The sequence below is a fragment of the Pelecanus crispus genome, chromosome 3, assembly GCF_030463565.1.
Source record: "Pelecanus crispus isolate bPelCri1 chromosome 3, bPelCri1.pri, whole genome shotgun sequence".
In the NCBI taxonomy this organism is placed as follows: Eukaryota; Metazoa; Chordata; class Aves; order Pelecaniformes; family Pelecanidae; genus Pelecanus; species Pelecanus crispus.
This window is the reverse complement of record NC_134645.1, coordinates 69,487,645-69,502,320: the sequence shown is the minus strand read 5'-3', so window position 1 is coordinate 69,502,320 and position 14,676 is coordinate 69,487,645. Positions and strand designations below refer to the sequence as shown.

Sequence of the window (14,676 nt, the reverse complement as noted above, 5' to 3'; positions counted from 1 at the left end):
CAGACAAAATATTCCACCCACTGAATCAACGACTCCTTTTCGTAACTGTTAAATTTTTAGAGAGACAGATAAATCAAATCTGACCTTACTATTCTGGACTCTGTTTGTAACAGGTTAAAATTGGCATTATTGTAAAGCTGATACAGAACTTGGGACATGGAATTATACTTGCTATGGTCAACCCTTACTTTTAAGGTAATGAGTACAGAAAATAAATAAGCTTAACAATACTAATACAGTCTTTTAAAGTGGGTTTTTTTAATTAAAAAGTTTGTCAAGATGTGTATTTACAAAACATTGAGCATTTCAATTCTGTTATCAAAACCTGCTGAACACAGTACACATAAAACTTGAAGTAGAATATTATACAAATCTAAAATATAGTAAGATATCAATAAAATTCATGTGATTGACTTAATAAAAACTACACCATTTCAAGATAAAACATGAACCAGCACAGCTTGAACTGAATATGCAGACTTCCAACAGATTCATTAGAGAGAGCCTCTGGGTAGTAATCTAACAGTCTAGTAATTGATGCTAGATCAAAACCACGGCTCATCTGTTGAATGTAAACTGTACATAGAAAATTTTAATTCTTGTGTTGGACAAAAAGAACAGAAATTTTTAATAAGGTGGAACCCAAATTTAAAAAGGCCATTTTCTGCCAGGCTACATATATTGAGTGTCCTTTCATATCAGAGACAGAAAGAAAGGGAAAAAAATCCAGATGACTCAAACCAGGATAGGGAGCAGGATATTATAAACTCTTCAGAAATCCATGCGTTTGCTTGCAGAGAATCTTTACTCAGTGCTTTCAGAGAAAGGCAACATATACCTCATCTAGTGTCTTGATATAAATAGGTAAGAAGGCTGGCACGTATACAGTTAGACAGCTTCACTATGCAAAAGAAAATGAAGCAGAAATCTGTACGTGGTTCTCTTTCCTTTTAGACAGCACACCAGATTTCAGATCAGCTGATGTTTCACCTCGATCAGTAACAGAAGCAGCTTTCACATCAAGGCCAGCTGAACACTTCATTTCACTGTGTTACTGGCAAAGCAACGTTAACAGGCACTTGGTTAGGCTGTTGTGCTGGTGACCCGTTATTGAGAGGTGGTTGTGCAACAGCAGCTGGTTCCATTTTGCTGATGTGTGTTATGAAGCGTAACCGAAGTTTCAAAGCCGGTCTTAAATTGCAAATTATTTTCTCAACCTGTTTAAAAAAAATTGTAAAATTAAAATAAAAAAATTAAGACAGAAATGCATTTAGTAAAATGGGAGTACTTTGACATATGTCACTACTGTACACAAATATCACACTAGCACAATGAAAAAAGGAAAAAGATACAGTAAACAGTGGTATTTATGTTCATATTTTATTTACCATGTTAACTTTTGGAACTCTTCTAATAACTAACGTTAAAAAAAACCCCAACCCTCCCTGGTCTAACAGTTGTACAACAAAGCTTTGCAAAACAATTCACACAATTGACACTTTTGAAAGTGCATACTGTTACAAACTAAACTGGGTGAACACTTTTTACTGAACATGGATGCATTCTTGCTTTTGTCACATGCTAACTTATATTAATGAATCAGAAATTGGGTAAAAACTTAAAAGGTATAGATTGAAATGAGGAAAAATTATGAAAGATCCAATAGCTTTATTTCTAGTGATTGCTTTAATAATAGTACTTAAAGCACCCTCAAGCTATATCTTAAATTTCAGACTACAGAAATTAATCTTGAAATCCGAGACACCTAGTCTATCGCATCTAAAGCGTTATAAGTGGGTAGAAGTGTACCAACTTCCTCATCTGCATATAGAGACTAGTCAACTGTTAAGCGTTTTGTTGTACTGCTATCTATGAAAATAATTAATAAAAAGATTAAATTGCTATATGGGAAGGAAGATAATTAAAGTATCAATATCTACTGTTTACTTACTTGGTCTTTCACACTGTCACCTGTAAACATATACTTCATATGATACAAGAAGTCACATATAGGATCCATGTAGTTCAGGTGTGAGCTGTACCGATCTGCATTCAGGAGCATTTCATAAAATGCCACTCCAATCTGTTTCCACGGACACAAAAAGCACCTCAAATAAAAACAGCTTTTAAAATGCTTTAGAGTAGAAAAATACCGTTAAACAGTATAATAAATATATGTACTGCTTTTTAAGTATCTGTGATTCCTAACTATTTACTTTCTTGCAAGGACACATGGGCAAGTCTAACTCATCCCATTATGCTTAACAAAATGATTCCATTTTCCCAAGTTAACTTCCAGTGAGTGCAATAATAGTATTTTGGTACATGCTACATAATTAGCGCTTAAACATCATTGACTGCAATATGGTTTGAGTAAGTGCCTACAAAATTTGCAAAAGTAGACCTTAGTAAAAAAAATGGGAAAAGTTAGCACAAGATTTGAGTCTTCTAGAGAGAAGACATTACAGTTTACTGCATTCAGCATGTATCTAGACTCAGCAAGGTCTTCAGCAAATCCATATAGTGCATTTTAATGGTTCAAGCATTCTCTACAAACAGTTTACAACTACAATGTTTGAATATACTTATTAAGGAAGTGTTGTGTGCAAACATATGTATGCCTACGACCATTTAAAGATGGCAATTGTGAAACCTGAACTTTGTGCTTAGTCATTTAAGTCAGATGATAATTGCTGCCTACCCTGAGGGTAGCAGCTCCTCACTATTTCGTCACACGGAAATCAACTCCTTGAAAAGAAAAAGGAGTGGTATGGGAACGTTAAGAAGCACAGAAAGATGACAGCTTTTTAACTTTTCTTGTATTTTGGTTCAATACAGAGAATGCAGGCACAGAAAAAACTTCCTTCCTGATGGAGGAAGGAAGAAACTAGTCAAAGCAATACTTACTAGCTATTTATAGTATTAGACAGGAATCTATAAAATTATACTGATCCATACCTAAAGAGTACTTTCTGTTGCTCTCCAGTACTTTTACTTAAGCACTGCTTTATGAAAAAACTTTCTGGAGTGACTTTTATTGTAGCTTTAAGACCAAAAAAAGAAAAAGAAAAAAAGAAAAAGGAAAAAGAAAAGCATACTTCCAAAGTATACTTAAAAAGAACCAGAAAAGGCCGTGAACTCAGTGGCAAAACTAAAGGAAATACGTAAACAAGTACACAGAAACACTGCCACATGATTATTTAACTACCTGATACAGTTTCTTACAGTATCCTATGTTCATGATATATCCAAAAACATGGGAACAAAAGTTACAAAACTCCTCTCCTACTGTGTATGCATCCCTGCACTTTCTGTCTTCTTCACAAAACAATGTACGCAAACTAAATATTTTAGAAAGAACTGGAGGCAGGGGGGAGTTGTAGCACAGGGACAAATGGAGACCTGAGAAGGTTAACAGTGAAGTCTCCAGCAGAGATATTGGTTACTGGGGATGAAAAAGTAATCAGTAGTGGTGGTAGACATATATGTTATGTTGGTCAGACTCTAGAGGGAGACAAGATGCATACTTGACATAGAGGCTTTGTGTTTATTTACCGACAGCAGAGATATTTAAAGGCTTAGGATTCCCAAGTTAAGCTCTTCTTTCTATAAGGGTCTCTGCTACCTGCTGTTTTTCAGCTCATATGCCTACTGGCCAGCTCCGTCTCTTTTCTCGTCCCCTACCCTTATCCACATTGCTATGAACGTAAGAAACAGCTTGTGCTCCTCCATCCTCACAATTCAGCTCTTGTATAGCTCCTTCCCTTGTACAGAAGCTTTTAAAACAGGCAGTAAGTCTGATATGTATTTTGCATGCAGTCTGAGAACAAAACAAGCATGTGTTGCTTGCTAGTTTGGGAGCTGCGTTTCTTTTTCTTTGTTTTAAAGAAAAAAAAAAGTGCTAGGTGTTTTATTCTGAACCAAGCTGACAAGATTTCAGTTAACTGAGTAGCTGAATACCAACTCAGCAATTCAGATCCTTGAAAATACTGTTTAATTTGTACAGAATTTAATTCTGAATGTTTAGCAAAGATCTCTATCAGATTCTGCCTTGTAATATAATTGCAAAGTTAAAATAACGTATACCGTATAAAGCAGACCAAGAGCTACACTTTACCTCTATCATGCATCGTGTCCTCTCCTGCTGGAACCGTTGTAGAAAAGGACCAACAAGGTGGTAAACATAAAGTAACTGGAACTCTGTTTTCACTATGGGTATCAATACCTCTGTGAGGAACCTGTAGTATTTCAAGATACATACTACTTCAATGGGAATTTTTTTTTTCCCCCCTCTACCCCAAATTCTAGCCAAAACATCACATTTTCTCTCACAAATTTGGGCCTTCATTTCAGAAAATACAGTGTAGTTATGCAAATATAGTTATTTCAAATATTAGTTACTTCAGTGAAGCTCTAGAAGATTTCCAGGCATTATTACTGGACTAGAACAGGCAACAATTCTAAGCTCAGCACAACGCTACACAGAGTCAAAAAGCTGTCCTCTGATGTTTTAACACTAGCTTTAAAATCAAGGCTCAGGATTAACTGAGAGGAATACATCACACCACCTTCATTTTTGTCCAATATTTTAAGACTTATAAGTGAAGTCTGTTAGTTCTCTCATTAACATGGCACTGGGGAAAGTCTAATCAACTTTTTATTGCAGTCATATTTTTGACTTGCTTTAATGATTAAGTGGACCACTATCACATCCCTCAGTCAAAGCATCTCAACTCGTAGCTAGAAGGTACTTACTAGAGTTAAGGATACATTCACTGATTACAGTTGATGCTTTAGGAATATGCTACAGTCAATGGTTTTAAGAAAAATTGAAAGTAATAAAAGCATAAAAGCTAATCAAGATAAAAAAGGCTCATTAAAGGCAGTCACACTTTACACAGAAACCCCAAAGCTTACAGATAACAAGAGTTACGTCAGTGGAAGAGGGAGCTGGAAAAAAAGCTCGTGACCTATCTGGTGAGTTTTGGAGCTCCCCTGTACATATTTGCTGGTGTAAGTGCTACAGGTACAGCTTTGTTATCTACAATATGCATGGAATTTAAAAGACAAATTAAATCATCAAATATCATTACACCTACTTTGGAATGAGGGAAAGCTGTCCAATGCTAGAATGATGCCAGACAGCATGTGCCAAAGCCAAAGTATAGCTACAACTCATCTCAGAATAAGACTGGTGACATGCTGTGAAGTCAAACAGCTGGAATGGGTAACCGACCCACTCTGTCTCTGACGTCAAGCTGGGACTGTTGATAACACTCACAATGCGATCATGGAGGACAATCCAGTATGGCTCCTGGAAAAAAACAAAAGTCAGAATTGCTTCTGAATACAACACCGTTTAAGACAATGCTTCCTCATCTCTTTCTACTATTATTGAATTTTTAAAATGTTTTCAAGTACATGGTAGTTTATAACCCTGCCTCACAAACATGAAAATTAAGAAGCACGATACAGAAAGCACCCACGTTAGTGGATGTGGGACACTTGAGGGTGTGGCATTATCAAGACTTATTTAATGAATTTAATTATTTAGCTAGCTAATATAAAGGTCTCCAAAAAAAGCAGAGCAGAGGCAAAAAGCCTTAATGGATGAGACTGAGAGTTTTCTGAGTACAGACACAAACAGACCAAAAAAGTCAAGGCAGAAACAGGAACCAAAAAAAGGTACAAAAGTCAAAGAATATAGATGAAGATGCAAGGAAACGGAACAGGAAGAATAATAAGAATCATTATAAAAATAATAAGGATTAAATCCATGTTGGCTTTCTTCCAAGAAAAGGAACCATTTTGTTGACGAAGAGAAGTTGCAAGGAAAGGGTAACTGTTGCACATATAAGCAACAGGTAAGCAAGATCAAAATTACTCAGACAGTCCTGGTTAGGTACCAAGAGTCATTATATTTAGAAGATCAGAGTTTCTACTGATACGTGAACTCTAACACTGCATAGATTTGCTTTTGCAGTTTCAGGCACATCTCATTTACACGCTTTAAATGACACAGGATGTGCACGCGCAAGCATTAACAGAAAATGAGCTTTGCATCAGAACCCTTATAGACCTTCTTATTTCATAGTTCCAGTTCTCAATGCTACCCACAGAGCATTTAACCGTGTTTTTAAATAGGAGTGATTTACTTCTTTTCACCCTAGTCTCAAAACATAATAAAAAAACCAGAAAACCTGGTCAATTTTTCTGTGCTGGAGGAAGAACTGTTTTTCAAACACGCAAGTAGCCTTCTGAATAGCTCTCTGTGGAATCTACAGATGTTGACTATCACATTGCAAACTGCAGAAGTTTTTACAACATGGTTTTTTTTTAATACAACATATTGACTCACTGGTAACGCTGTGATAATTAGTCCAATTGCATTCATCCAAGCTGTGATATTCTCTCTTGGCACCAAGGGCTGACTAGAGACAGAGAAAAAGAAAACTAAAGCTCTGAAATTGACAATTGCAATTTGTGCTTCTGGTGCACCTAAAGACAAGGTATACTTATGCAAAGAATACTTTTCAAGTTGAGAGAACTATACACATACAGGTATTTAGAAGAGCCAACAGATGGTATAAATGCTTTTGTGATGTTGCTTGCAAAACTTCGTTCAGGCATGATTTTGCATTAGTAGATTCAAAGGCTGTTATCACACTGTTCTTCCTACTGAATAGGCTTCATTGCTTAAGGGTTACTTGTCCCTTTATTGAGTCCTTTCCTCCACGTGCCCCAGAGCTAACAATAATATATTATGAAACTGAATGATGCTGAAAACAAATCATTTCAGCTCGCCATTGCTCAAAGATGACATGAGCATCTGCAAGAATACTACGTCCTTTCTTTCACTTCAGGTCTTTTACCAGTGGCTCAGCAAGAAACAGAGCTATGGGTCAAACTTAATGCATCACGACAAAAGGCTAGCCTTGGCACACCGCTCTGTTTCAAAGTAATTCTGATTTTACATTAGCATCAGGAGGATTCAGAGTCCTGCTGAATGCTTCCTGCCCCTTTCTTTGCGTTCAAAGATACTGTGATATTAACTGATGAAATGTCCTCCTCCCACCGCAGCTGAAAGGAGAACAGACTTTTTCCAGCCCCTGTGCCACTGAACCCACTGGACAAGTTATTTGCTAGCGCGAAGTCTTCCCTCTGTCTTTTAAGGGGATCATGCTGAATCAACTGTTCCTGAAGCACATGCAATCCACTACAGCACAGAAATCCAGCATGTGATTTTTCTGATTGCTCGCTATACTTTGTTCGTCCTCCGAAAATACTTTATATACAAAACTTAAAGTATTTATACTTAATTAAAAATTTATAAAAACCTAAGAAAATGAGTATCACAGACCACCTTAGCAATCTCTAATTATGTATTACATATTGCAGAAAACAGTTTCAGAGAGCCAACATACCTCTTCAGCACAACATTCAGTAATGCATTGCCCACATCCTTCCCTGGAACAGCCAGAGCCATGAGCTCAACACAGGTAACATGGAGAGCATGGGCAGCTGGGTTAGGAAACTCATTGAATCTCCAGTCACAGTTCGGAAATGGACCAGGTGATTTGCCTGCCATAGGTGGCAATGATTAAGGAAAAAAAGCTGCCCCAACACGGACTAGTGTAAGCAGCACACTGCTTAAAAATACACGTATATACTACACATACTAAGTTGAACTGAAATGAAAGTTATCGAGCACAAATAAAATAACCACATTTCATAAAAATAAGACATATGGACAAAAGTACGAATATAAGGCAATGATACCCAATCACTGAAGGACTACATGAATACATAGCTATAAATATACCACACACACAAGGTCACGCAGAGGATAAATTTCCCCAATTAAGAGGTGGAACAAAACACCATCAACCACCTCATTCACCATCTGCTTCCAAGACAAGAAGATGAAAATAACAAGAATTTTCTACTTTGCATAATCTGAAACCATTAATTCGCTTCAGTATAAGGTCTTCTAGCAGACTTCTAAGGTGACAGTTTATGGAAAATGGGCACCTGCTTAGTCTCTGAAAACATTCTACTTTCCCAACCAAGACTAACTCATTTGAGCTACATATGGAAAAGATCTCCAAACACAGTTAATATTTACATAAAAGCAGGGTTTTAAATAATTTTCGCTTTCTTTAGAGAGATCTAATAAACTTATTTCAAGTTACACATAAAAGAAAGGCAAGTTCGGGAAGAGGAGTGAAGGAAGACACGTAACATCCAGAAAATTGGTCAACTCCTGTAAATCTGACCCAGAAAGACAACAAAGTCCAGGGAGATTCCACTAGCCCCATTCTCTAGAACATAGTTGCATGGATTCATCAGCTATTTCCACAGAAATTTAAATCAGTTGTAGTCATAATTGTAAAAACTAATAACAGGCAGCAATTAGGAAAATGTAGGTGTGCATTAAAAAAATAACTTCTAGTTTTTCACTCCTAAAAACCAAATTCTCAGCAGTTGCTAACAGCACATATACTGATCTTCAACTAGACACAGCTAGTTATATACCATTTTATATGTGGCACTGCTTAAAATGTTTTATTTTCAGTAATACTGTTAATGGCATTAGAAAAAAGTAATCATATTTTCTATTTTTTTTTAAATATTCATGCTTTGTATCAAACTGATTTTATGTGGCAATTAGAATTCAATTTAGAATGCATAAACATCAGTATTTGTATTTATAAGTGATGCATTAAACAGTGAAATATTTATACAGCTGTACTGTACTTTCTTTTCACCAAATCTTTCAAGATGTTTTCACTAGGGCAGCACAGTCCCTGTGTAGAATAATAGAAAAAGGTACATTGAAGTAAACTAATATGAATTTAGACTGATATATGCAGCTAAATAAAAACTCCAAGCTTTGTTTTGTATCTGAATAGGTGGAAATTGAACTTTATACTTTGATGAAACAGAGCTATAAGGCATTGGCATAGCTTACTTTAACGCAAACTTTAAGAAGGATATTGTCTACTAGTCTTCCGATGAGTTTGCAATAGTAAGTGTCATCAGGAAACCACGGATTTTCTTCTCGGGCATTCATAGCACATTTGAGATAAGTATCACTTAGACACCAGCCTAGTGGGCGATTATCTTTGAGAGAGCCAATTATGGCATGAACAAGTTTTCTCTTGAGGTTTGTGCGCTCTCGGAGATGCCTCTCATAATAATGAAGAGTGTTGTACAGGTAAGTCACTGGACGGTCTGCCAAGAAGAAGAGAAAAACAACAAAAACCAAAAATAACTTCTAGCGCCACTATTATGTTTATGGTAGCAAACATAAAATTAAATCAAGAGCTCTACAAGACTAAGTTGTATGTATTTAAAAACAGCACATATGGAATTGATTCACGTTCTTTATTTCACTGTACTCTACAACATTGATTTTCCTTTGTCTTGTACATATATTTTAATGTGTATGCAGAAGGGCAGAAGTTGAGCAAAGAAAATCAGTATTACTAACAGCTCATATCTTAATGATAATACTAACATATTTTTAAGTAAACTGCCTAAATCATCTCTTCACATAAAAGGTGTTAAATAGGAAGAATCCAGGTATGAAGTCACAGTAAAAAAAGAATATTGTAAATTGTCTGGGCATAACATAGCAATGACATCTATATAAAAACTTATTATAAAAGTGTTAAAAAAAAAAATCAGGTCACATTATTTGAATCTTGAACAAGGATAAATGGAGGAACTGCTTTTCAGCTGTTTCAGTCTTGGTAGCAGAAAGTTTGTTAAGACACAGATCCAAGTATTTACTGCTAGAAGGCAGTGAAAGGGAAAGGTGTGAAGGAAGCATGAATTAGCAAGAGCTACCTGAATAAAAGCAAGTTCACTGTTAGCAGGCTGAAATTCACTAAATAGGGATTGCAATTCTCTGTGGAAATGTACACAGGGCTTACAGAATAGGAAAGGATTAAAACACTGCTGTGCTAGTAGATGAAAATTATGAATGAAGCAGATGAAGGAAAATAGAATGATCGCAACAGGAATAAAAGTCTGTATTCACAAATAACTTACCATGGAATTTGTATAAGCCTCCCAGATGATCCAATAAAGTCTCTAGTGATTTGGACACTGGAAGCAATTCCAGAAATCTATGGATTACAATGTCAAACACTGGCAAAAAGCGCAGGCATACATTTCCAAAATAAATTGGTAGGTACTGGGGCTGGATCTGAACTGGGGGATTGACTTGCTCTGCCAACCCTTCAAAATACAGCTTTTCAGGATATTTCTGGAGGGAAAGAAATTCAACAAAATCAAACACTCTTTCCTTCAAAGCAGTGCGTTAAATATTCAGCATCTACATTGCTTTCAAAAGACACTTCACAACCCCCATTATCACATACGAATGCAGTGAGATGATTTCACAGTAAAACTTACTGAAGAAAATTCAACTGAGTGAAATAATTTAGTTATTAGACTAGTAGACAACAACTTCTTCAGAAAAAACAAAACAAAATTTCACCACCACTCAACATGGGCTTAAGAGAACGTTAAGCATCCCAAGGCAAAGCTGAAAGCAGCCAGCGCTTATGTGTCCCTTGTCAAGTGTTTTAAGAGAAAACCTAGGGGAAATCAGCACTACTGAAAGTTTCTGCGTCACATACTGAATCAGAACACTAGAAATAATACGCATGTAATAACTCCCTGAGAAAGAGCTGGAGTGTACTCAAATACCAGATGAGTACAGCTGAAGGCTATACCTGTGACCTGTGACTGAAATTTCTATATGCCACATTGGGTCTGGTAACTGTGCAGCCATGTCGGAGCACTTCCCAGGCTGATATAATTTGCTTCCCTGCTACCCTTACACCTTTAGGCACTGTTAAGACATTGTATGGCTAAAGCAGAGGGCTAATACAGACCAAATAGCTTCTGGATCAGAACTAGACTGTATGTGTTTAGCTACATGAGAGTTTGCTTGTATCTATTTCATCTTAGTGTTGATTTATATTTTGACAGAACACTCCATTGGTACATCCTTTTCTAGCCAGCAGAAGCCACTATGTTTACAGCAGCTTTAAAATCTCAGCAATTCCCTGCCCTAACATGTCAGCATATGATGTTCTTGCCACACAGCAGATGAAAGAAACTTTAATAATTAGGAGAAAACACAGGTTTAACTATTGTTATGGTCACAAAACACCAGAATGAAATACCTTTTCCCTGATGCACAAAAACTCTGTTCTCAATGAATTTCAGTAAAGCCAAACTTTTAAAATGACTGGATTTAGATGAACAAGAACGAATTTGCAACCAACTCTTCAGCTGCTTCTATCTTTGAGTACCACTGCATTATAATTTTAACATTGTTATATAAACATAGTGATTTGTTTAAACTAGCCCAAATAAATTACTATTAACTAACTCCAAAAATTGACAGAGCTGTCCTGTAAATGACAGGACAAAAGACTCTCTGGCTGATCTCAACTCCACAGAAAGTATTGCAAGAAAAGAATTTTATTAGCTTTGATACCTTGTGATAACTCATATGCTTAGTATGCCAGTCATTCTGCAGCCAGTGCTCCGGAGAATTCTCCTTCACAAAATCACTCACTCTGTTTCTGAAATCGTTAGGCTTCAGTAAGAGTAACTGAATTATGAAGTAACAGACTTGAGCTTCATTTCCTTCATGACTGCGCATAGCCTTAAACAAAATGCATCAGAAAACATGGAATTACAGTTGACAGTGCTGTCTGCTTTATAACCCCTAAACATTGGCTAGCAGATTTGGCTGCACATTAGGTACATAAATTCACACTGAACATATGGTCTTTCAAGTCTATTCTTTAAGTGAAGACACAGAACAGAGGCAGGTTCAATCACCTCCTGTGAAAAGTACCCATCACATTTTTTATTCCATAGGCAAAAAGTCTTACAAACTCCCCAGGGCTAGCATGTTCTCCAAGAATTCTAGCTCTCTTTTAGCTGTCAGTTCTCTTATTGAAAACAACCAATTAATGATAATGAAGTTAAGATTGCTTCAAACTTTTGGCCACTCTGACATGTTTGGACTTCAGTTTGAAAACCAAACTAAAATTCAAACAACCAGCTTTACATTAATGTGAGATTTTAAAATATAAGTAAAGGATAATTACTGAAGAAAAATTTAATTCCCTCTAGATGAGTTCTGCTTTATTTTGTAGGATAACCTGGAAAAACAGAGAATGCCACTTCTCCCCTACTCTTCTGATGGGGCTGATTTCTAAGCAGAGAAAGCAACTCTAATGGATACAAGATTTTCCATTTGCTTCTGAATCCTGGCATGCCATACCCCTTCTAACTTTTCAGGCTGAAGAAATAATTGCATAGCTCCGAGGTCAGTGACCCAAAGCACTAATAACAACATTTAATAATACCAATTCAATGGTTGCCATTAAATAACCCAGAAAAGCTTCCCCTGAAGATTCAGAGAACTGTAAGACTTCAAGTTTTATGTTGCTTACAGAAGTAATCTATTATTTTACTTGATTATTAGGTTGGCAAATAGTCAGTATTTAAAACCAATGCATTTTTAAAAAGATTGCTCCTACAAAAGTGACTCAGAAAGCAGACTCCACGTGAAGAACTGGCATCTTATCTTCTAAGGCAATACTTACCAAACACAGTATCAACCTATCCAGTGTTACAATGTTGTACTTCCACACCATGTCATTGAGAATCTCAATACATTTATTGAGCTGCTGGCCTCCTGCAGAGGTAGAAAATTCATACACCAAGAAATCTGCAAATGTCCTGACATGTGCCACCAGAGCTCTGGCCCCAATTCTTTCTAACACTCTAGCAGGGAAGAAGAAAAAGGGGGTGGGGGGAGGAAACAACAAGCAATTGTTACTGTTCTTAATACATTTTTAACTTGTCTATTTTATAAGAGTTAGTGGGTTTTAATACAACTGTCTTTAAAAAAAAAATACAAAAAACCTCCCTTTATCAAATGAACTGAAGAAAACCCCAAAGCAAAGGAAAAAAACCTTGGAGCAATGGAATTCTAAAGTCTGGATACTAATCAGAAGAAATGCTTCAAGTTCACCAATTCTTATGTACAGTATTCTGCCCAGAACCCACACTTTAGTTATGCATTTTTAGTTATACACCTCTTAGGATAGTCTTCTGCAACTCAACTTTATTTTTCTGCAGTATGTGTTTTAATATAACCATAGCATTAAAATACTGGTATTTCCTCATTGCACAGAAGAGTAACACACTTTATCATAAATATTGTTTCAACAGACCTAACAAGGACTGAAAAGAAAGGATCTATTATTCACAGCTGGAGCTGCTGTTACTACTGAGAACAAGTGAATAAACTGTAGGACTACTCTTCTGTAATAAAATTTCAATTTAATCCAACATTTATTTTTTAAAAAAATATACGGCCTTTATTCATGTATAAAGGCTGAGTAAATAAATGCTTTATCTGTTTACTATTTCAGATTGCCTGAAACACTGCCATTACAAGTAAACTGCTTAATTCAAACCTCACATTCTCATCTCTTACCTGGAAGAATATGCATTACAGACCACCTTGTGGTGTAACCAATGTTAAACACTGCACAATTATTATGATATGCTTGCTAATACCTAGTTCCACTCCATTTTTCCATGCTCTGCATGCTCCAAATTAATAAAAAAGTACACATCAAGCTGTTAATGCACAAGGCCTATGTCCTCAGAACTGAGAATGCTGCTGTAATAACTTTGAAATAGCACATCTTTTAAACTCACCTGTAGCCAATTTGATTAATGTGATCAGTCTCTAACAACATCTTCCATAGGAGACAAAGGAAAAGTGGGGGTGAACCTTGCATAGAAAAGTGTGTGATTATATCATTCTCATTGGTCATAGACTTCCACTTTCGGTACTCTTCTTCCACATTCTTCTTCAAGTTAAAACGACTCTCCTGAGGTACATTATTCTGCTTGAAGAACACCTGAAATAAAGCAGGCTTTGCTGTGACTGAGAGCCTAGAATAAAACATCTGAACAGGCAAACTTCTGCCTGACTTAGCACCTTAGGAGTTGCTACATCCTTGCTTCACTGTGACACCACAGTGACTGTTTTGTCACTAACAAAGCTACATGGCAAATTACTACAAGAAAAAAGGCTTCTCCAAATTTTTTTTTTTATTTTATTTTTAAATTTATTTAAAAGATCTCATTTACCTTCCACTAGAAGTATCATTTGGCCAAACTTGGCCTTAGAATACTCCAGGAGAAGCTAATGCATTTCTGAAGAAATAGCAATGTTACAGTCATACTGCATTCTTTAGGGATTTGAGATGAATGTACTCTGGACAGGGGAAGAATCTCACCCACTAGCAAAAGGAAAAAGATCGTGTTAAGAGAGTAAATTCTCTGTATTTCCAATTATAAAATCATCAGTTTGAAACTATTACCTGCAGAGGAGCTGGAAAACAGCTTAGCGTATGTGATGCCCAGTTATGTGGAGTAAAACTCATGATAGTCTGCAATATATCCTTGCACCAAGTTCCCTGAATTGAATCAGAGCCTGTGAAAAAGTCTAGAAAATGGATTGATGATATTAGAATTTCACACAAAAAAACATTTCTTATTGGCATTCCTTTTGTAGTCACATGTATCAAGACTTTGCTAGTTCAACAGGGTTTCCTTTTT

The 14,676-nt window shown here is 36.3% G+C and overlaps 1 protein-coding gene across 16 annotated transcripts in view; it reads right to left on the bottom strand.

Moving 5' to 3' along the window:
* Positions 1-239: 239 nt before the first annotated feature.
* Positions 240-14,676, bottom strand: part of MED23 (mediator complex subunit 23) — a 40,223-nt gene continuing 25,786 nt past the window's right edge. For 4 of the 16 annotated variants that reach the window (XM_075708233.1, XM_075708238.1, XM_075708234.1 and 1 more), the window contains 12 exons: positions 14,439-14,563; positions 13,768-13,973; positions 12,642-12,822; positions 11,519-11,689; positions 10,057-10,273; positions 8,998-9,234; positions 7,425-7,590; positions 6,359-6,431; positions 5,100-5,314; positions 4,118-4,238; positions 1,952-2,083; positions 240-1,217 (listed from right to left, as the gene is read on the bottom strand). In XM_075708233.1, coding sequence (XP_075564348.1) covers positions 1,044-1,217; positions 1,952-2,083; positions 4,118-4,238; positions 5,100-5,314; positions 6,359-6,431; positions 7,425-7,590; positions 8,998-9,234; positions 10,057-10,273; positions 11,519-11,689; positions 12,642-12,822; positions 13,768-13,973; positions 14,439-14,563 — 2,018 coding nt within the window. In that variant the 3' untranslated portion in view covers positions 240-1,043. Of the gene's footprint in view, positions 1,218-1,951; positions 2,135-4,117; positions 4,239-5,099; positions 5,315-6,358; positions 6,432-7,424; positions 7,591-8,997; positions 9,235-10,056; positions 10,274-11,518; positions 11,690-12,641; positions 12,823-13,767; positions 13,974-14,438; positions 14,564-14,676 lie in introns of those variants that run through there. The other 12 variants (XM_075708231.1, XM_075708232.1, XM_075708237.1 and 9 more) reach the window with 11 other exon arrangements.